Genomic DNA, 22,523 nt, shown 5'->3' on the forward strand with positions numbered 1-22,523 from the left:
ATTTTTTAATATTATTATTATTTTAAAATTTAAAAAAACTAAATTATTTATTATATTTTATATTAGAATTTAAAAAAATTATAATGATAAATTAATATGAATTTGGTAATCAAACGTCTTAGATGGGCAGAATGATCATTGGATAATATTCTCCTTCATTTTGTCATTTTTCTTAATTACTGATAATTTAAAATTGGATGGAGTAAATATTTTGGAATTTATTTTTATGAAAGATTAATGACACTAATTTGGCAATGGGAACCGATATGGGTATAGTCGGATTAAAGGGCAGTAATAGGGCCACCGAGAGTGTGTCCCGACACTACCCACCGATAAGATCATTTTATTTTCATGTATTTTTTAAAACATTTTAAATATATTTTTTTCAAAAAATTCATATTATTTATAAAAACTTACTAAGTAAAAAAAAAAAAAAAATCAATCTGTAACTCTCGGGAGATTTTATAAGTGACTTTAGCATTATTCCGGATTAAAATGTCTTTATTTAATTATCTATTTATTTAATAATAATGTTATTCAACGACATCAAATCATTTAAATAATTGAAAAATTATTTATTATTTAATTATTTGATATCGAAATAATAATGTTTAACAAAAAAGAAAATAAAATCTTTTGTTATTTGAAAATATTTTTTAATAGAGAAATTTTATTTATAATTTTAAATAAAAAATTGTGCGTATAATTTCATTAATAAATGAATAAAAAAAATTATTTTTAAAAAAGATATTATTATAATTTTAAAATTTTGTTAGAACAGTCCCATCTGGGGTTAATAGACTCACAAAGTAGAAATAAGTCGTCTATTCGTCTCCGTCTCCTCTCTCTCTCTCTCTCTCTTGTCTGATTTCTCCAGCCCTGTAAATCAATCCCCAAACCCTAACTCCGAGAATTCATCGAAGTTTGGTTGAGGGGCGTAAGACAGACCAAAATGGAGAGCCTATGGTGAGCGGCGACAGGCCAAGACTCTAGCCCGGAGGACTACAGCGGCGTTGAGTTCTGGTCAAACCCCTAGCTTGCCGACTGGCTCCCCAAGCGAGGAGTGGATCAGCTCGATCGAACACCCATTAGGCATCACTCGTGATCGGTTATCGATTCCGAAGTCATCGATTACGTTGATTCCGAAGTCGTCACGCTGATCTCGAACGTTGATTGTTGGCCAAGCACAGTGATGTCTTTGCAAAGGTGAGAAAGCAATATAAGGGGAGACTATATTCATTGGGAGTTTGACAATTTTTTTAAGCCATGTCAGCCGCCACATCGGCGTGTGTGGTAGTGTGTTGAAAAGGAAGGCCTGTGTATAGAAAAAAAAAACAAAAACAACATTTGAGCATTTTTAGGAGTCGACGGCAAATTACGAACGAGCGAGAAATCCACAAACGGTATTTATCGAGCGATTAAGGTACGAGACTCTCTCTCTCTCATTTTATTTAATTTTGGTAAAAAACAAAGATTAGGAAACAAAAAGATTGTTTTTTATTTTATTTTATTTGCAGGTGATTTTTAGATTTGATGGAGTCGTCTTCATCGGTGATAACTCCAGAGGATGTGTTGGAATCGCTAATGAATGACGGTACAATCGACGCGCTCAGATTGAAGATCATCAACCAGCTCAAAGCCAACGTAAGTAAAGTCCCTCCCCGTCTATCTTTGTTTTCTTTACTGGTTCACTTATTCTGTTTATTGGCTCGGTAATCTAAATTTTGAGTTTTTAATTTAATTTAATTTTTTTTATAAGTAATAAATATTGTATTGGGCGAAGTAGGCATAGCCCAAGTATAATAAAAAATATTGGGTTTTTAATTTTATATCCGGTGGGTTATTGGGATTTGAGCAGTGAAGTCTTCCAGCTTAGGATTTTTTTTTCTTTGTTAATTTTCAGTGTTCATTGTCTATATATGTTTGTATAGCTGTACTCATTCTCTTATTAGTGACACATGCTTGTGGATTTGTATATATGTGAGTATAGAGCAGTACTATGAATAAGACTGATTTATACAAAATCCATGCAATGATATGGTAAACATACCAAATGCATTTGTTGGGGTAAGAAAAGAATTTCATGGCATGTGCGTGCTTTTTCCTTGATGAGTTGCTACATATATTTGTATTTTTGTTTATATATGTTAATATAATGATATGAGCTATATGTTGGTTCAAGTTCTAGTGTTGGTACCATTGTTTTAAATTCGAGAACTAATTTGCAGTTTGTGTGGTTGGATATTAGAATTAGTGGGGTTGTGTTGTTTTCTTCTGTAGATCTTTGTAAATTATCAAACCTATCGATAGGCTAACATGGGCTACTGGTTCAGAAGTTTAAATCAGCCAATTCTAGAGTTTTTTTTTTTATAAGTAATTTTTCTAGATATTTATTGGTGACTTTTGAAATCTTTTGATTTTGAGGGCAATCGAGTTTGTTGCTCATATTGGTTTTCAATTGGAGCTGGCTAGTTATCACTAGTTGTCTAATTTTTGGATCTCAGTGACATTATTATTTCATAATTAGGATGCCACATATGTGATTGTAAACTCTAATTTAGTCATAATTTCTGTACTCTACATAAGGGTGTGAGTTAGGCCAGGTAGTTATCAGCAGTTATCCAATGCTAGTAACGTAGTGACATTTCCAATCAGGGATTGTCAAACATATCCCTGGCTGAGTAAGTACTGGTTTGGTTGCTTTTAAATAGAATAGATACTTATGTTCATGCTCCTTGTTACAGGAGGAGCTTAAGAATACCACTATTAAAATGGCAGAACAAAGTAAAGTTCTTAACACCCCTGGGGCAGAGAAACAGACAAAAAGAGAGCTGTTTGATGCACTGAGACAGGAACTCGAGTAAGTGTTTGTGTGCCTTAACTGTTCTCACTTGTCTTTTAAGATAGGAATAGCCTCCCTGGTTCGGCCTAAATGCACTTGTTTACTTTTTGTTAACATCCATTAGAGATTTTTTTGTTGTCTTGGAGTATTTTGGCTGTATGATGGAGTTTTTAAGTTTTGTGAAATTATCTCGTGTCAAAAATTAATAAGATGGTCATACAATGTATATAGATTTGTGATGTTTGCTTGGGATGGTAAGATTATGTTGTGAGTGGAAGTTATAAATGGGTGTGAGGACTTCTTTGGGGTAGATGCCCAGCATGTGGGCTGAATTCATGGCTAAATGGTCTCTCATCTATATTAACTGCTGCTTAGGAGTTGCAAAGTTACCTGCATTGTGTCAAATATTACTGATTCAGAAGGGGATGTATCTTTCTTGGTCCTTTCCTTGTTTGTTCTCTCTAAAGCCGACACCTTACCATAATTTGTTGCACATATCTCTATGTGAATCTCAAAGAATGTCGCAATGGCCAGCATTGGTATGGTTAGAACAGGCTTCCCTTTATGTGATCATACTAATTTTTTCGTCAGTACTGCAGCTTCTGTGTCTTACAATTTGTATATTGTTTGAATGCAGAGCTCCTGTGCTTGAGAAGGCTTCTAAATCAGTTTGGGAGCTAATTTTAGACAATAATGGGCTCGGGAAGGAAATTAACGAGATGGTTGAAAGAGTATTTTGTCGATTGAGTGGCCGTGAGTCTCCATTGTTTCCTTTGCAAGATGTTGGCACTTGGCCTAATAAAAAAATTCAGAATGAAACAGGAAAAGAATTGGCTAATGAAAACAAGGAAAAGGAGAATTCTCCCTCTGCATCAAAGAAAAGGAATTTTAGTGAAATGAATGCTGAAGGTGCATATGAAGCTGCAAGCAGGTCTGGGGATCCTCCAACCATGCCAGAAGAGTCCACTAAGTCACCTCAAGTAAGCTTGAAGACATGAGTTACTATGTCAAATGAGATGACAGAAGTGGCTGCTGCAAATATGGTTTGTTAGTCTAGATTTTGATTTATCACCAGTTTTTTATTCCTGTTTATGGAATAAAATTGAAAATGTTAGGACCTAACTTGAACAGAAATGAATTTGGCAACTGATGTGTTAAGTGTTTACTCAAGCAGCTTGTTGTATGCTGTAAACTTGATTCATGTAGTTAATACCTGTAGTAGGTATTGTGAATGTTTGTTGAAAGAACGGCTGTATTTACTGCCTGAATTAGTTATAGTACGAGGTAGATAGACAGTTGTTAATTTTGTTTATGCCACAACCTTGTGCTTGAGCATATCTTCTAGTCAGTTGCTGGCTCATTTTGACTATGCTAATGAAAAGTCATTAATGCTATCTGGGCTACAATGTTGAAGTAGAAAATACCATGCTAAGATGTATTATTTTTGTATTTTGCAAAGGAAAATTTTCTGACCATTAAGCAAAACTTACGGCACAAAAAAATTGAAAGAGACCTGGATGTCCTAAACCAATTCAGATAGTTTTTATTTTTAACTTTTTAGGCAACCAATTGAGATAGTTTGATTAGCATAGCTTTGCTTTTTTCCTGAAGATTTGAGATTCAATCTGTAAGCTCAAGGTTGTTGGAGCTCAGGGATTTGAACATGTCTCCTTTGTGAGTCATGCAATGATCTCCAAAGTGGAGTCAACAACTGTCTCAGGATATCATAATCATCAAGTGGAGATACAGATCCCTTGTCGTAGGGCAGAAACACGTTCTCCATGATCATGGAACCTGTTTCTGATTCTTTTATTATTTTTGTCCTTTTTACAGCTTATAAAATGTAGCAGGTTAGAACATTCTCGGTAAAGGGGCATGCTTTATTGCAAGAGATGGTAGTTCAATTATCCTTTGGAAGAAGGGCGGGCTGGTATCACAGTTTGTCCTACCAAGGAGGTTGCATGTTTTTCTCAGTCCTGATAAACTAGTTGACCTAATTGTTCAAGTTCCTGCAGTTTTTGGGGATGAGCTGTGGTATTGGAAATTTCAAGTTTATTTTCCTTGTTGATGAATCACATCAGCTGTATTTTTGGCTGGGACCCTGCCTTTTCTTTTCTCTTTCCTTTTTGTTTTGGAACTGTTAAATCTACTTTTATTGTGAATTTGTGACCTAGCAATTAACCTTTCTGCTTGATTGCTTTATCATTGAGGAGTAGAATTGGATCTTCTCGAGGATGGCATTTAGTGCAAATATCCATGAGCAAAACATTTCACTTCTATTTTCAGGCATGAAGAGCAGCTGAGGTTGTCTAGTGCTCCTTAATTGCATTGAAGATGTGAAGGACTTTGACATGTACATGCAGTCCATGAGCAGTATATGTGGCAGTGAGCAGTATATGTGGCGGTGCGTGTAGCCTACGCTCCCCTGTCTTCCCAACAGCATACAGTTTTTGGCTTCTCTTTTTTTACTAATGCTCTTACTTCCCTTTCTAAGAATACGGAGAATGGGTATGGAAAGTTCCATCTAATGTTTCGGAGTAGTCATAGTCCAATGCATGCATTTGACCTATTGCAACTTTCAACTGTAGATTGCATCAGAAATCACTTTTTGTTGCTGTACTATCCTTGACTCACAAAGAAATATGGGTTAGGGTCAAATCTTCAGCTTCATTGTCCATTTATTAATTTTATTTCTTTTTACAGAAAATATTAAAATTTTTGAGTTAATATGCCCAGACATTGCAACAACGATATACGAAGAATGACAAATTGCTCTTATAGTCTAAATACAATTGCATCAACAAAATCCAAACCTTTAGGCTGATTAGATGTTTTACAATATTATTGTAAGAGAATAAGGAACTTTATGATGAATATTGAAGTCCTTGGAATTGAGTTGGATATGATGTTTCTCTCCGTACACATGCGAAATATTTTCACAGTTAGCATTTTTCTCCATTAGCTTCCTACTAATGGCGTAGGTTGTTGGTGGCTGTGGGTGTTGATTTGTGTTCTGGTATACTGGTTAGTGCCAGTCATGAAACGTGTTGTGATTGAGGCTAAGCTCTTCGAGATAAGCAGGGATGGGCGTTATGTATTTTTGAGTGAGAAAGGAAGAAAAGGGGTGAAAAATATGAGTAGGGGTGGGGACTGCTAGGTGGTTTTGTAGAGCTCTGGAGGGTGGTTTGAAGACATCAGATAGGGGCTTCTACTCTGCCCACAGGGATGGGGACAGAGGCTATCTTGCTCAAAGTTGTTCCAATGCTAGAGGGACTTATATGGTTCTAGTTGAGTATGAAGGTGGTGGGAGAAGAAGTTTCATCTTTATCCCTGAAGGCAGAGGTGGCATGGGCTGGAGGAGCCTCATGGTGGTGTTGCAGGATACTGTTAAAGACGGTGGTGCACCTGTGAAACCTTTACATGGAGTCCTTTCGGCATCTTTCAGGGAGGCGTTAGTTGGTCGACATGAGGGGCCTTGGGTGGTGAAGGGGACAGAGACATCAGGTGTGCTCAAGGTTGGTGGTGGTACAGCTTTGGAAAGAGGTCAGTGCAGCGACGTCAATGGCAGGGAGGATGTTGGTCCGAATAAGGAAACAATGGTAGAGGCCTTAGCTGTCATCGAATCCCGTTTGGGAGAAATTTATGAAATTGTTGGTTGGTTGAAACGCTACACTTCGGGACAGGAGGTGGAACCTCTTGGGGGCTTGGGAAAGGGCCAGGCCCCTAGCCTATCTGTGGGAGCAATAGTTGGGCCTCAGCCCAAGCCCAATCTTGACCTGGTATCTGTCGGGACTCCAGCCAATCTCGACCCTGAATTTGTCGGGAATCTGCTGGGACTCCATGGGCCTATATCACCATCGACGATGAGGCTTCAGGTGGGCCCACCGCAAGTGACCGCGCCGATGGTCTCACCGCAGGCTGTCGCTTCATCGGAGATGACATCTACGCCGTCGGAGGGTATTTTTCCAATGCGTCTGGGTATGGTTCGTAGCCAAACCAAGGGATCTATGCCTCCATTGGTTGCGAGATCTTCACAGACTTCGCCGATGGTGGTCAACGACTCGGCCTCGACTCATTCAACGCCGGCGAGGTTGGTAGATCAAATTCTACCGTCGCGCGAGGAGGAGAAATCGCAGATTCAGCATTCCTTCAGCAATTTTCAAGAAATACTCCCAGAAAACGCCGATCCATATTGTAGAATCCCCTTCTATTCAGCTGGGTCTTTGTTCTACCTACGACGAACATCTCGAGGTATTATCAGAGGAAGGAGAAACAAGGGGGGTTTTCTTGGATGATAAAGTTGGGGGGTTATCGCAGGGAAGTTTGGAGGTTAATATGGACTTCTCGGATTCGCTGGCATTGGACAAAGTGGGTATCGTAGTGGAATGGAAAGGAAATAATCTGTTCGGGGGGGAGGGAGACGCAGTAGTAAGGGAGCCCTTTCCATTATACTGTTCGTTACCGAATGATTTTGTATTCTCTGAGTGGGTATTCCAAACGGTAAAAGACATTCAATAGGTCGTGGGAATGAATTGTGTGGGATATGAAGAACAGTTTATGGCTCTTCTCACGTCCATTGAGGCGAGTCATAATCAGACCACGAAAGCTGAGTCTAAGAAGAAAAGGGAGCTTAATAGGCTTAATTGGTCATTGAATGAGGGTAGCTCAAGCCGTGTTAGGTCCAAAGGGAAGGGTTTGACTGTGTCTTTATGAAGCCAAAAATAATATCTTGGAACGTTCGAGGGTTGAACGAGGCTAATAAACGGCTAAGAATAAGAAACTTACTTCGGGATTGGAAGGCAGATATCGTATGTTTACAAGAAACCAAACTGAAATTGGTTAACAGAAAGCTCGTGAGAAATGTGTGGGGTTGTCTGTACGCGGATTGGGCTTTTCTAGCTTCTGAGGGGGCATCGGGCGGTATTCTGGTGATGTGGGATAAAAGGGTTGTGGTGAAGATGGACGAGTTTGTAAGGGAATTTATAGTGGCTTGCTCTTTTAAGATGGTAGAGGATAATTTCTTGTGGGCTTTTGCAGGTGTTTATGGACCGAACATTGACAATATTAGAAGCCGTTTGTGGGACGAATTGGCTGCTATCTATAGTGGGTGGGGACTTCCTTGTTGCATTGGAGGAGACTTTAATGTAGTAAGGTTCCCTAGTGAAAGAAGTGGAAGCACCCGATTACATCCAGCCATGGCTGAATTCTCAGAGTGCATTTTTTATCTAAATTTGGTTGAACTCCCGTTAGTTGGCGGCCTTTTCACATGGTCTAACAGTCAAACTTGGTCCCAGCTGAATAGATTCTTAATATCGCCGGAATGGGAAAGTCATTATCCAGAGGTATGTCAGAAGCGACTGCCCCGTCTATGTTCGGATCATTTCCCAATATTATTAGATGGAGGTGGTATTCAAGGATGTCGTCGTTATTTCAAGTTCGAAAACATGTGGCTTAAAAGCGATGGCTTTGTGGAGATAGTAAGGCAGTGGTGGTCTTCCTACCAGTTTTCTAGTACTCCCTCTTATGTTCTTGCAGGCAAACTGAAAGTGTTAAAGAAAGATTTAAAGCTATGGAATTTCCACTCATTTGGAAATATAGGGGAACAAAAGAAAACTTTAATGGAGGAGTTACAGAATCTTGAAAGGATTATTGAGGATAGAGCTCTTACCCCAGAGGAAGCTTCAAGCATGACAGCGATGGCATCAGAGTTGGAAAGGATTTTAACTTTAGAAGAGATCTCTTGGAGACAGAAGTCAAGAGCTCTTTGGTTAAAGGAAGGGGATCGAAGTACAAAATTTTTCCATAAAGTGGCCAACTCCCAACGGAGATCTAATTCTATCGAGATGCTGAAAATCAACGGTAGTGATTGCACAGAGGCCCCTGTGATCCGGGAACATGTGGTGAATTTCTATGAATTTTTGTTCACAGAAAAGGAGGGTTGGAGGCCCAAGCTAGATGGATTTGGTTTTGAGTCCATAGAACCACAGACAGCATCTTGGTTGGAAAGATCTTTTGAGGAGATGGAGGTTTTGGAGGTGGTTCAAAAGATGGTAAAGGATAAAGCACCAGGTCCCGATGGTTTTACGATGGGGTTTTTTCAAACATGTTGGGAGGTCGTGAAAGATGACATTATGAGTGTGTTTCAAGAGTTCTTCTCGGCAGGGAAATTCAAGAAAAGTCTGAATGCGACTTTCATTGCTTTGATCCCGAAGAAATCTGGAGCTGTCGAATCTTAGGCCCATTAGCCTTATTAATGGGATATACAAAAGTATTGCAAAGGTGCTTGCTAACAGGTTAGGGTCGGCAATTGATAAAGTAATCTCAAAGCCACAAAATGCTTTTGTAAGGGGTCGTCAGATTTTGGACTCGGTCTTAATTGCAAATGAATGTTTGGATAGTAGATTAAAGTCTGGAACTCCAGGCATTATTTGTAAACTAGATATGGAAAAAGCATATGATCATGTTAACTGGGAATTCCTCTTGTACTTACTGAAGAGATGTGGCTTTGGGGAGAGGTGGTGTAAGTGGATCAGATGGTGCATTTCAACGACAAGATTTTCAGTCTTGATCAATGGTAACCCAGAAGGTTTTTTCAATAGCTCTCGAGGCTTAAGACAAGGTGATCCCTTGTCTCCTCTGCTTTTCGTTATAGTCATGGAAGCTTTGAGTAGGATGTTATTGGCTGTGGCCAATCATGGTCTTATGGCTGGTTTTTCGGTGGGGGATCCACAAAGGGGCCTTATCTCGGTTTCCCATTTATTATTCGCAGATGACACTTTAATTTTCTGTGATGCAGAGCAAGATCAACTTAGGGCACTGAAGGCACTCCTTTATTGCTTTGAAGCAGCGTCAGGTTTAAGAGTTAACTTCGATAAATCAGAATTAGTGCCTATTGGAAATGTCAACATTTCTCGACAGTTGGCTAACACTCTTGGGTGCAAGGTCGCTTCTCTTCCTATGGCTTATTTGGGTTTACCATTGGGGCTGCTTCACGGGCTTTGTCTATTTGGAACACAGTTATTGAGAAAATAGAACGAAGATTGGCTGGATGGAAGAGACTGTATTTGTCGAAAGGAGGCCGGGTGACTCTTATCAAAAGTACTCTCTCTAACCTACCAACTTACTTCCTATCTTTATTTCCAATTCCAGCTAGTGTGGCGGCGCGAATCGAAAAGCTTTATCGGGATTTCTTATGGAGTGGGATGGGAGATGAATTCAAGTTTCATCTAGTCAGTTGGGATAAGGTATGCAGACCAATTTCTTCTGGTGGATTGGGGATAAAGAATTTGAGAACTTTTAATCGGGCACTGCTTGGGAAATGGCTTTGGAGATACAATGTGGAACTAGATGCTCTATGGAAACTAGTGGTTGATTGCAAACATGGTAAGATGGGAGGGGAGTGGTGTACTAGAGAGGGGAATGGGTCCTATGGGGTGGGGATTTGGAAGCATATACGACATGGATGGGGGGTGTTTTCTCGTCATACTAAATTGTTGGTGGGGGAGGGCACTCGTATAAAATTTTGGAGAGACATTTGGTATGGGGAGGAGGCTCTAGCAGATGCATTCCCTTCCGTGTTTCGTGTAGCATGTGATCAAGAGGCTTCTGTGGCTGATCTCATGGTTCGTTCAGGGGATCAACTCCATTGGAATGTCATCTTTAGTAGAGCAATACATGACTGAGAACTTAACAGTGTTGAGGCCTTTTTTAGTCGAGTGTACTCTACAAGGATGTCTGGTTTGAGAGAAGATAAGTTGTGGTGGAACCCGGCAGGTAAGGGTGTTTTTTCGGTTCGCTCCTTCTATAAGTCTCTTACTAAGCTTCCAAACACACATTTTCCTTGGAAAGGTTTGTGGAGGAATAAGGCACCTCCAAAAGCATTATTTTTTACTTGGACAACGGCTCTGGATAAGATTTTGACCACTGATAATTTGCGGAAGTATTGGGTTATTATTCTAGAATGGTGTTGTATGTGCAAGAAAGCTGGCGAGACAATGGATCATCTTATGCTACATTACGAGATAGCTAGAGCAATGTGGTGTGATGTGTTCATTCGAATAGGGTTGATTTGGGTCATGCCGGCTACAGTGGTAGAGTTATTGGATTGTTGGGTAATGTCAGGTGGTGCTCCACAAATCAAAGCGGTGTGGAAGATGGTTCCTATTTGTATTATGTGGTGCATATGGCGGGAGCGTAATGAGCGGACATTTGATGATAAGGAGCGGACAATAGAGGATCTTAGAATTTTATTTTACCGCACCTTACTTCTGTGGTCGAGTGCTGTAGATTTTAATGGCCTAAATGTACATGATTTTCTTCTTTCTTTTTTAGCAACTAGATAGGTCATATCTCTTGTATTCCACCTTGTATACCTTGGCTTGGCCTATTCTTATTTATACTATTGTTTACTTATCAAAAAAAAAATATCGATGTCTTATCCTGCTTGTATTGAGGTTTTTGAGGCTTGCTTGTAGTCTTCATGAGGTATCAATGTCTCATTCATCATTTCTCCTGCACCATCTTCACTACCCATATCCTCAGAGGTATTTCAACATAGTGCGTGTTCATCATTCTTTTGCTATTCTATGACCCACATCTTTGAAATCATCAGTTGTATCCTTCTCTTAACAATGACTTTTCCATTGCCATATAGGCTTTCTGATCAATGCATTGAAGCTCTAGGTCACTGGTATTGCATTTATTTATAAGGTTATTCAATGTATATATCTGAGAAAAGGAAGCGCTACTTGCTCAGCATAAGGAGCTGGCAGCATAAGGAGCTGGCATATTGTAGTTTTGATAAGATATGGTTGGATTCACTTGGGCTGGCATATGAATAGTAAATGGCTCTTGAATCTGATGTCTCATGTGGTTTTCTATAGCTATTGAAAATGGGTCTTGATCAATCTGATCAGTAACTTGGTTTTCTATAGCCAGTGAAAATGGGTCTTGAATCTGGTCATTTTCGATAGTTATAGAAAATGGCTCTTGAATCTGATCTCTCACTTGGTTTTCTATAGCGAAAATGGCTCTGGTATCCAATCTCTTCCTAGAAGATCATTAGAATCGATCATCCCTTGGTTCCAAGTTGCCATCCTTGAATTTTCTTTTACTAGGTTGCTAAAATTCTCATCTAGTTGAGGAGCGAAATCCACAATCATCCCTTCACACAACATTTGAAGAAAATAAAAGAAAGTTAAAGAGTACTGTTTTTAGTTACCAAGACCTGAACATAATTAAGAATAGGAAGAAACGCAACTCATTACCTGTTGAATCATTTGCTGGAAAGTATGGTTGATTGGTTTGTTCATCAGCCTGAACTTGTTGCACCAGAGCCAATGGAGCAGTGGTACTCGAGAAATAAGGCAACTGATAGCTGGAGTTGATGTTTAACCCATCTCCATTGTAATCCAGGGAAAACTCTTTTGTCTCATTGTTGAAACCTGAGTGGAAGCAAGGGGAAGATAGACCTGGGAATGGTCTTGTGCTCAGCATCGACATCCAGTTGTCGCATTGCAGGAGCTTATCCAAGTGTTTGTCAAGGTTTCTAGGAGGAAACTCAATATAGTGCCTCCTGAGGATAGCATGTCAACAACAAAGTTCATTACTTCTAGTACCCATAAGATTCATATATAAGTTATATTAATAGAAAAAAAAAAGAAAAAGAGGAGATATTCACAGCTATAGAAGTTAAAAAACAGCGACAAATAACTGAAATTTGGTAGTTTGACACATAAAAAAGCTAAAAAGAAGGAAAGTATAGAAACCTGTGAATTAGAGCTTGACCATCAGTGAAGTCTGAAGTAGTTTTCCAAATTGTACGTTTTCTTGGCATTGGATCAATCTCTTGGTAGAACATAGGTGGAGTATTAAGCTGAAAAATAAATGTTGATAACACTCAAACATGAAAGAATTTAAACATCATACTTCAATAAATCTCAATCTTATTGAAAACCAACGATTTAACTAACCTCGATTTCAAGAATTCCCGGCTGACCTTCCGCGATCGAAGCTCTGATTGCTAGAATATTAAACCATTCTATTTCAATCTTGCTCTTCAAACCATCCTTCATGATTTCCCACACAAGTCGTCTGTTTGCATAGTTAACACTTTGCCACCAAAGCACCTTCACGTTTAGAAACTTCCTGTACATATATTTCAGCCAACATGCATTAATTAGAAACTGTTTGTTCTTTTATTTATTGCAGCTTTCAGATTTTGGGGTATCACCTCCCATGAGCCAATTCTAAGAAATGATGCACAGAAGTTTGAAGCCTTCAACTTCTCAGCATCATTGCTAGCCTTGGCTTCAACCCAGCCCTGAACTGCATCACATCTAGAACTGTTGTTTGAGTGGAAAATCTTCCTCTCCACTAAGTCTGAGAAAGAGTCTGTTTTCGTCAATGTCAAACCGATGGGAGGTAACTTCATAAGAGTTTCTCTCAATTGAATAGCCTATATGTTATATCGAGGTATTGGCATAAGGGGAAAAAAAAGAAGAAATTAAATGAATAATAAATACCATAAAAATGAAAATAATCAATGTTTAATCAACTCATGCACTATCAACAACGTGGAAAAATTAGGACAAGCAGCACATATTGCTTAAAAGTGGTGCTACTCTGCCACCTGGACAATGTCCACCCTGTGTGCCGACTAATACAATTTGTATTCTTTTTTTATTTTTTATTTCAAATATCTTTTAAACATTTTTAAAAAATAAAAAAAATACTAATACACTAATAGTTACTTTCTTAACCATTAAGAATTTTTTTTCCTTAAAATATATGAGGGAGCAAAATGGAGAGGCATACTAACATTATTCATTGCTTAACGTTGAAAGGAAAATTACTAATCAATAATTAGAATTATGATCAATAACTAGAAAGTGCACGAAAAGATAATTGCTTGATTAGAGTGCGAAGATCTAGCCCCAAAGAGAGGAAAAGTAGTTATTATTTATATTAATCGCTATAAAATTCTTGGTTTTCCATTTTTTTAATATTTCAAAAAGAAATCAACTTTAATCCCAACATCTTTAAACCTAAAAGAGTTTTCTATATATTTATAAGAAAAAGAAACAAACTTTTCATCTAATCATTTATATTGATTTCAAAAAATCTAAAATAACTTTACAAAAACTCAAAGAGTACTGCTACGGGTCCCGAATTCGGGACCCGAAAAATGTTCCGAATAGAGTAAATTTTTTTCTTCTTTTTTTTTCATGTATTATTTTAATCATCATAAACATTTTTTAAAAAAATAAAAAACTTACAACATCATTAAAAAATATTTTCTTAATCATTTGATAAAAAATAAAAGTTCTATTTGAAACATTTTTTGGGTCTCGAATTCGGGACCCAAAGTATTTCTCAAACTCAAAATAAAACCACACAAAAGTTTTATAGTAATATTAGATACAATCATGAATAGTGTAAGTATTGTGTACTCATTTTAAAAAAAAGTAGGATCTATTATTAAAAACTTAATTTTTTTTTTATGTGAATCTCATAAACTTTTGACTACTCTTTTGATAAATAAAAATTTGTTTAACGATAAAATTATAAAAACAAAAACTTTTGAAACTTAGCAACTATACCCACTTTTGCAAATCTCGATAAAAAGAAAAAAAAAAACTCTCAAAATTTTTTTTATTCAAAATCCTCATTTTCTTTTTCTTTTTTTTTTTAAATATTTGAATTTTCTTTTTTTTCAAAATATGACACTAAACATCTCTGATCCAGCTCGATATTTCTTTTCCATTTGCTTCCAAAAGTTTGACAAATTTACATATATTTATCACTTTCAAAAATAGTGGAAGGGATGACAAAAGGGAAAAACTTGCTTTTGAGCAGAAAGAAATCGAAGAGAGTATTGGAAAAAAGCCTCCACAATGATGCAATGTACGTAAATAAAAGTAGAAATTAAGCTTAGATCAATTAGCTATATGATCTTAGTTTACTACATTGTGTTCATCAAATAATCTATATATATATATATATATATATATATATATTGCGGTTTATATATGATCATGTTGTAATTTGCAAGTGTTGTTGGTGGATTGTTGGGTTCTAGGGTTTATATTTGATGTGAGACTAGACTAGACTAATATATATTAATTAACACATATATCTGAGTTCGAACCCTGACTATACATTCAATCCCATTTAATTAAATATTGACACAGAAGAAATCCCAGATGGCGTGATTTAGGTGGATTCCCTTATAACACATATCCCCGAAAACTCAAGGTGTAAGCTATCTTGATCAGTTTGGAAGAAAAAGGTTAGAGTCGATCGGAAGAACTAGTTCAAATCTCGATTATTAGTACCATTTTAGTCAGCTAGCCCTGTTTTAAGACTTCTTAACTGTATAAGAAACCTTATCATACAACAACAAAGAAATTCACTAATTGCATGGCATGCACAATTAATGAAGTTTTTTTTTTTACATTGAATTGATCGAGTTGGATCGCGTGCTATATGATTAAATATATATATATATATATATATGTATTCGGAAGGCTTATAATCTGAATACATGATTTATAGCATATATATATACATACATACATATACATATATTGATGATACATGTCAAGTTGTTTGGCTAGAATCCTCGTTAGATATACAGCATGCTGCATATTGTTATATCAGAAACCAATATCCATCCAGAAAACATGATCAGCAAATGGGAAGATCGAAGTGAATTATCACCTTAATGATTTAATTAACCATGCATGCATCTAATATTGTTAGAAATAATAGATCAAAATATACAGCGGAAGCAATATTACCACACAGGAAATATTTCGGATCTAGTGCAGTTGTTCCACAGATTCTTCAGTATCATTGTTCATCCAGGATTTTCACATCGATGGTGGAGTGTGCTACGTGATAATACCAGAGCAACACCCACACGTTCCACAGCCTAGATGCCGTGACTAGAGAGAACCATTTGAGAGAGAATTTATTTGTTCAAGTGTCACCTCTAAAGAGAGGGAGAGACTATTTAAATAGCCTCTCTAGTGTAACCCCCTGGCTGGCCATTAAGGGCCAGTCATCAAGCCTCATAAAGTGGTTTAAGAGCCACTTCATAACCCCAAGAGGAGGTGAAGGGGTGCCCACTATGGGTGCCCATTTCTTACATCTCCCACTCACACATAGTGGGCAAGACCCCAGGTCTGCATCTCTCAATATGTTCTCAATCTTATTCATACTGGCAAATAGGTCGTGCGACCATCGAGCACAGCTGTAAAAGAAAAATAGGAGCACTATACCAAATCTCTCCTAGAAAAGACCAGCATAGCAACATCCCTAAAAGTGTCTCGTTATGCCCCGACTCATTTGGTCACATCAGACTAAGCATCCCTAATTCCTCTCGAGTCCAAATGACTTAGAGCAATGCTCAATCTCCATAAAACATGATGTACTCACAGCTATATTGCAACTCCCAAGAAGCAACATAACTTGCCGGCAATGAGTATACACCATTATCGATGTGTTACCAAATAGTCTTCCCTTCGCACTCATGTCATTTAGTTTCAATCCAGTCGCTTTCCCAGCAATGCCTCTTTAGACCGCATCATTCATGGCCATAGATAACATGCCAAAGTAGCAGACACTAAAACATCAACCTCGTGACATAGTCAAAGGTCTCCTAAGGGCATAAATAAATTATGGTTATCAATTATAACTTACAGGACTCACACGGTGAGGAAGCAGGGAACCATTCACTCACCTCTACTGTTGGTCGCAAAAGCACATGTAGTATGAAATACATGCTACGGTGGAGTTCTCTTCCCAAAGAAAGAGCGTATATCTATTCTCAATTCACCGTACAGATTTTAGTCTAGTCGCTATCTCAGCGCCTAACTCGAGTCCCTCCATTTGCTCGCTATCCAAAGTGCCAAAGAGGATCTCGCATCTGGCTAAACCACAGGCTACATGGTATGTGGGTAACCATGCACGGTCCTTAGACCTCATCTTAGCTCCCACTAAGGCGACATATCTTTTTGTGTCTTACAACTTATCTCTCTCTAGACAAGTACTGAGTGACACATTATCTCATCTTTGCTCGCTACCTCTTTGTAGCGCCAAAGGCGATCGCTCGTGTGAGTGAGCCGATCTAAGCCTGTCAATATACCTTTTTCACCATAACTCCTAAATTTATGATGAATGTGTGTGCATACCAAAGAATGCTTCCAATCACGCCACATGTTCATAGAACACATCAGTATCATGTGCATGACGAGCAATATCGTGAGGTACAGAGAAATCACATGGTCAACAACAAATTATTAAACCACAACTCTCAAGTGGTGTTTAATGACCATTTCTCTACATGCGCATTCTAATGTATAGTAACTTTCCAAAACATGCTCGTACCAAGAGACTCAACTTTTACATGTAAAAGTCATTTGCACAATCATGAAGTCAGCGATGACTCATCGCGAATCTCATTTAGGTCAAACTCACAATATAAGCCGTAGATTCTAGTCAGCAAGTCTAACTGAGATTTTTAAGAATCTACAAAGTGACCACAAATGTTATTCAGCAAACTTAATTTGCGACTTCAATGTTTTATTTAAATCTCTTACACTCAACGAAAGCATGTGAGATGACCATTATTTATTTTTCATTAAGGGTAAAGCGATTAGGGCCTTTGCTCCTAAAGACAATCATAATAGTCTAGTCGTTACTATTAACGACAATCGCATCACAAACTCACTTAACCAAGTAAGCCATATTTACCCTCTAACAAAAACTTAATCTCTAACTCCCATGAGCAAACCATAATGGAAGCATCAAACAGTATAGGCAAAACTAGATTCTTTAGTATTTTCCATCTCATTAATTGTCTATGGATTTTGAACAAGAGCTCCTAGAAACTGTTTTCCTAAAAAACAATCTCACAAGACATGAAATCTGAGCTTCTTTTCACAAACCCATGTCCATCACCTCATAGTATGGAAAACCTCTTATTAGGCGACAATTAATTATCTAAGATAATCAGTTCGCAATATCTCTTATGATAACAGTTTTCTAATATTGTCAACAGCGTTCAAAGAATCCCATTTATTCAATAGGTCGTTTAATAACAAAAAAACAACTAGGTACATTGGATATCTTTGAATAGATGGTTTGTTGAGGCCGCATTTAAACAGCACCAGCAGCATTCATTCGCTTTTTGTATCAAAATAGTACTAGCAACAATCATGCGCTCACGGTACTTAATGCCTAAACATCACAAGAGCCAACCATCTAATTCTCCTATGAGAATCAGCTATTTAACACCTTCAAGAAAAGTTTCAATAAATATGCGATCAATAGCTATCTAAATGCAACTCAATTAGTGCCAAGAGATGGATCTATACCTTTATCAACTCCACTTTTCCTGTCAATTAGATCAACAACCCCAGGTTGGATCATATAAGTGAAGCGAATCTAAGATTCTATGTTGGGATTCCTACTATGTGAATTCAATACCATTAGCGGAGCCATATTACAAATATTCTCTTCTAGTCTCTAAACGACGAGAAAATATTGATATAAAACTACCACGCTATTTATGAGGATCCTTATATTCTATAACTTTTGGGAGTCACTATCACTAATGGTACACCTTAAGTCAAACTCAAAGGTATACTCCCACTAGTTGTTGAATTACTCCCACTATTTTCGGCGATCTTATAAATATAGAATTTTGAAAAAATAAGGTTAAGGTAATGTGGAATGAAATGTGATGAAAACGTTCTTTCCAAAAATAAGTGTTACAAAAATCCACAATTCCCCACCCTCGCCGAAAATACGAGTAATTTTCTTGACTCAACCAAAAAAAATGATCAAGTTTAGATCCTCTCGACTTTTAATAGAATTCACGTTTGCACAAAATAGTCACTTAGCCTTTCTCAAAAGCGAATGAACTCGATATAAGGACGACAAATCAAAATTAAGGCTGCAACCCATATTACATCAACCCAAGTGTAATGTAACAACTGCTTTGCGCCATAATTCATTTATAACACCATTCTCAGCAAGTCAATAAACTGCGAGATAATTGTTTTCATCATATAACTCATACGATTGCGATTTCGGAAAAATTTTAACTGAAAAATATATTTTCATAAAAAAAAAGTTTTGGATCGCATTTATATGATAAAACAACATAATTATTATCAAAGTCCTTAGTGTGCATGTATAGGAACTTTCACATAGAAAATGGTCATATTGCCTTTTCTCTTTGACTCTACTAAATCAAGGAGAGGGATCTCATTAGCGAGAAAATTTTCAATTTCTCAAACTTCACACCCATCATCCTATGCCTCTATGATATATTTTAGTATATCATTTCCCCACCCGAGAAATAATACCATTGAGTCAATAAGTGACCATCCAACTTTCAAACCTCTAGGAATTCTCACTAACACCACTACTTTCAAGAAGTCTTAAATCAAATTAGGTATAGACTTCACAAATATCGCATTAAAAGCGCTAATAAAAACATCGTTTTGTGCAACAAATGCAGTATGTGACATTTTAGCTGCTAACTAGCGATATATCTTTATTTCTTGCATACTTAATATTTTTCATATTCTTCAATCCACTATAGGAGAGAAAAAGAAAAAACTTTGCGAGAAATTATCTTAACCTAAAACCTATCTTGCATCAGTGCCATCACGAGCAAAATTTTTTTAGTTTAGGTTTAGATAAGTCATACCTAATTATTCAGACTTTTGCCACAGTTGCCATGCAAACCTCCAAGGTGCTTGGTATTACTCTCAAGGGGTGCTCCAAAGTTTATATATCTGCAAGAAACTATCTGTTCTCGCTAAAGAGAAATAAAACTTGAGCAAGATTACCAATGCTAATACCACATAAAGGTGCACTGATAAAATCTTTTAAAAAAAATGAATGTGCCAATCAAGAATGTCCTCAACACGCTTGCACACTCAGATTTTAATATCTTTACTCGCCAGACATACTAGCAAGTTTTAGAGAGTATGTTCTTATCTGTGAGTAATCTAAATTGCTTTAAGATTATAATGCTCAACCTCAAAATATAGGAGCAATTAATCTTTGCGTTACAAAAGTAACGCGCAATTTCTTCTATTACCCACAAGATTCTTAAAGGCAAAATAGTGATTTAGCTCTATATGATAGTTGATCCCATCAACTTCTATAAAAATTGTAGTGCATGCGTCCCACGCGCACTTCCAATTTTATTCTAGACATTTTAGAGGTTTTACAATAATGATGGTCTAAAACTATCTGACTCTCAAAATAATCTTTATTTGTTTCCAACTACTGCTCATGGAGGAGATTAATGCGACGATTAAGTCGTATAAATAATCTCTAGGCTTTATTATTGGTTATCTCAAAGTTACTAAACTATGCGCATCTCATTACACACACATCTATGAAATTTGCCACGTTAATCTAAGTTAGAAGAAAAAATAATTAATACACGTCGCAAGATCGAAAAATTGCTAAGCTTCCTAATCATCTCTTGCGCCTCAATGTCTAACTATTAATTTCTAACTTAATTTTTGCGCAAATTTATATTGTATAGGAGATTAATTCCAAATCAATCTCAACCATACTCCCACTAGGATAAGTAATCTACTGAGTTAGTCTCATGTAAAAATAATTTCTTCTTAGATCGAAGAAATCAATTTAAACCAATCATAAGTACGGACTAATTAAACTCGGGTTACTTAATCCTCTAGATTATCACATTTTTTAAAAAATTGAAGACTAATTCTTAAAAAAATAGTCTAACAATACAAGTGATAAAATAAGCTCATACAATTACATGTAATCACAATACATGTACAAAAAAGATCACATCACATTTGATCCAAATAATTATTATTCACAAAAAATAATAATCTAGGCAATTTATAACGTAAAATAAAATGCCAAACAAATGTGACAAAAAAAATATCATGGCAAGCATGTATTTAATAACTATAATCACATGCAAAAATATTTTTTTAAAAAAAATATATGCCACAATAACATGCTGAATAAATAACTAAAATCAGCAAACTTACCAATAATAGGGTCTAGCCCAAATGGTTGAGCTTATAGTCTTTGTGTGTAAGTCTTGGGTTCAAAACATGACTCAAGCATTTTGTAAAAAAAAAAAAAATTACTATTTTTTTGATAGCTAATGGGCCGCACCCCCTTGGGCGCCCAACCAGAGAGTGGGTTTGTGTCTGCTGGGCTCACAACCCAATCTACAAGCACTCTTAACAGATATGATACGGGCCGGATTTAAAAAATATGGGCCGAGCCGAACAACTTGATTTATTTAAAAACAACCCATTTGTTTTATAGCCCACAACCCATTTCACCAAAGCCTCAAATAAAATAGTAACAAGCCCATAGCCCAAGCCCGTATAGATGAAATACAAATAACCATTCATCTTCTTCCACAAACCAACGGTTACTATTCATCATCTTCCTCAACGGTTACAGCCTACAGTGCATGTAACGGAAAAAATAGCATTTAACCGCCGCCGCCACCCTTTCAAGCTTTCAGCCACTGCTCCAGGGCTCCCGCCGCTCACTGGTGCGCGCAGCAGTGGTCCCAACCGGTGCATGCAAGCAGCACCATGGGAAACGACCCAGCTGGTGTGTGCGACGCCATGGACGGCTCAGCACCCATTTGGTGCGCTCACATGCTCGATGCACTTCGTAGCCGTGGTAGAGGCGCCGAGTTTCTGCACTGTGTGCAGCGCTGCACCATGGCAGCGCGCAGCACCGCTGGGTGCACACACGTTCCTGAGGCGCTGCTTCTGCACAACACCACTCTGCCAGTGCTGCGCAGAGCCTCATGCGGCGCTGCACTGCACCTCTACATGCGGCATCCTTCCGCCGCTCACTGGTGCGTGCAGCACCTAGTGCTCGCTGCACCTCGACGGTGCATCTCTGTTGGCGCGCGCTGCTCCTCTGCAAGCAGCAGAGGCCGCAAAATGACCCTGGTGGCGCCAAGGTGCGGCGCCGCGCAGAGCACTTAGCTCTGCGTGCGGCCCTGCACGCGGATCTACCCTCTGCATATCAGCCTTCGGCACCACCATGGTGCATGGCTTTACGCGAGGTAGATCTTTACAGCCTTGGTGAGCAACGATTGCTATCACCCAGCACCATTTGTGGTGTTGCGCATCATGCAGCACCCAGTGCAGCGTTGCTTGCGGCTTGTGATCGAAGCGACATGGGCAAAAACCTTTTTCTAGTGAACGTTGCTGCCACATATGGCCGTGTCCTTGTTGGTTCGATTGGGTGGTTGCAGCCAATCCACAGCGGCGCTACCACCATAACCGCCAACCTCGGCAGCCATATTACATACAATCATGCATAAAAAAAAATTCACGTAAATGAAATACAACATGTATGTCAAAAACACAAATCGGGAACAACCGATTGGGCTCTGATACCAATGTTAGAAATAATAGATCAAAATATACAGCGGAAGCAATATTACCACACAGGAAATATTTCGGATCTAGTGCAGTTGTTCCACAGATTCTTCAGTATCATTGTTCATCCAGGATTTTCACATCGATGGTGGAGTGTGCTACGTGATAATACCAGAGCAACACTCACACGTTCCACAGCCTAGATGCCGTGACTAGAGAGAACCATTTGAGAGAGAATTTATTTGTTCAAGTGT

General features: G+C 37.9%; 1 protein-coding gene across 2 annotated transcripts; it reads left to right on the forward strand.

Annotated features, from left to right (window-relative positions):
• Positions 1–785: 785 nt before the first annotated feature.
• Positions 786–5,549, forward strand: LOC109017365. 2 transcript variants are annotated; one of them, XM_035682885.1, is made up of 5 exons: positions 810–1,423; positions 1,518–1,644; positions 2,745–2,860; positions 3,480–3,822; positions 5,129–5,549. In XM_035682885.1, exons 2-5 carry the CDS (start codon positions 1,534–1,536, stop codon positions 5,132–5,134), a joined length of 576 nt encoding a protein of 191 aa, XP_035538778.1. In that variant the 5' UTR covers positions 810–1,423; positions 1,518–1,533; the 3' UTR covers positions 5,135–5,549. The 2 variants fall into 2 exon arrangements, with proteins under 2 accessions (XP_035538777.1, XP_035538778.1); XM_035682884.1 differs by lacking the exon at positions 5,129–5,549 and having other exon boundaries at positions 786–1,423; positions 3,480–4,236.
• Positions 5,550–22,523: the final 16,974 nt, after the last annotated feature.

The sequence above is a fragment of the Juglans regia genome, chromosome 11 (genome assembly GCF_001411555.2).
Source record: "Juglans regia cultivar Chandler chromosome 11, Walnut 2.0, whole genome shotgun sequence".
NCBI classification, from domain to species: Eukaryota; Viridiplantae; Streptophyta; class Magnoliopsida; order Fagales; family Juglandaceae; genus Juglans; species Juglans regia.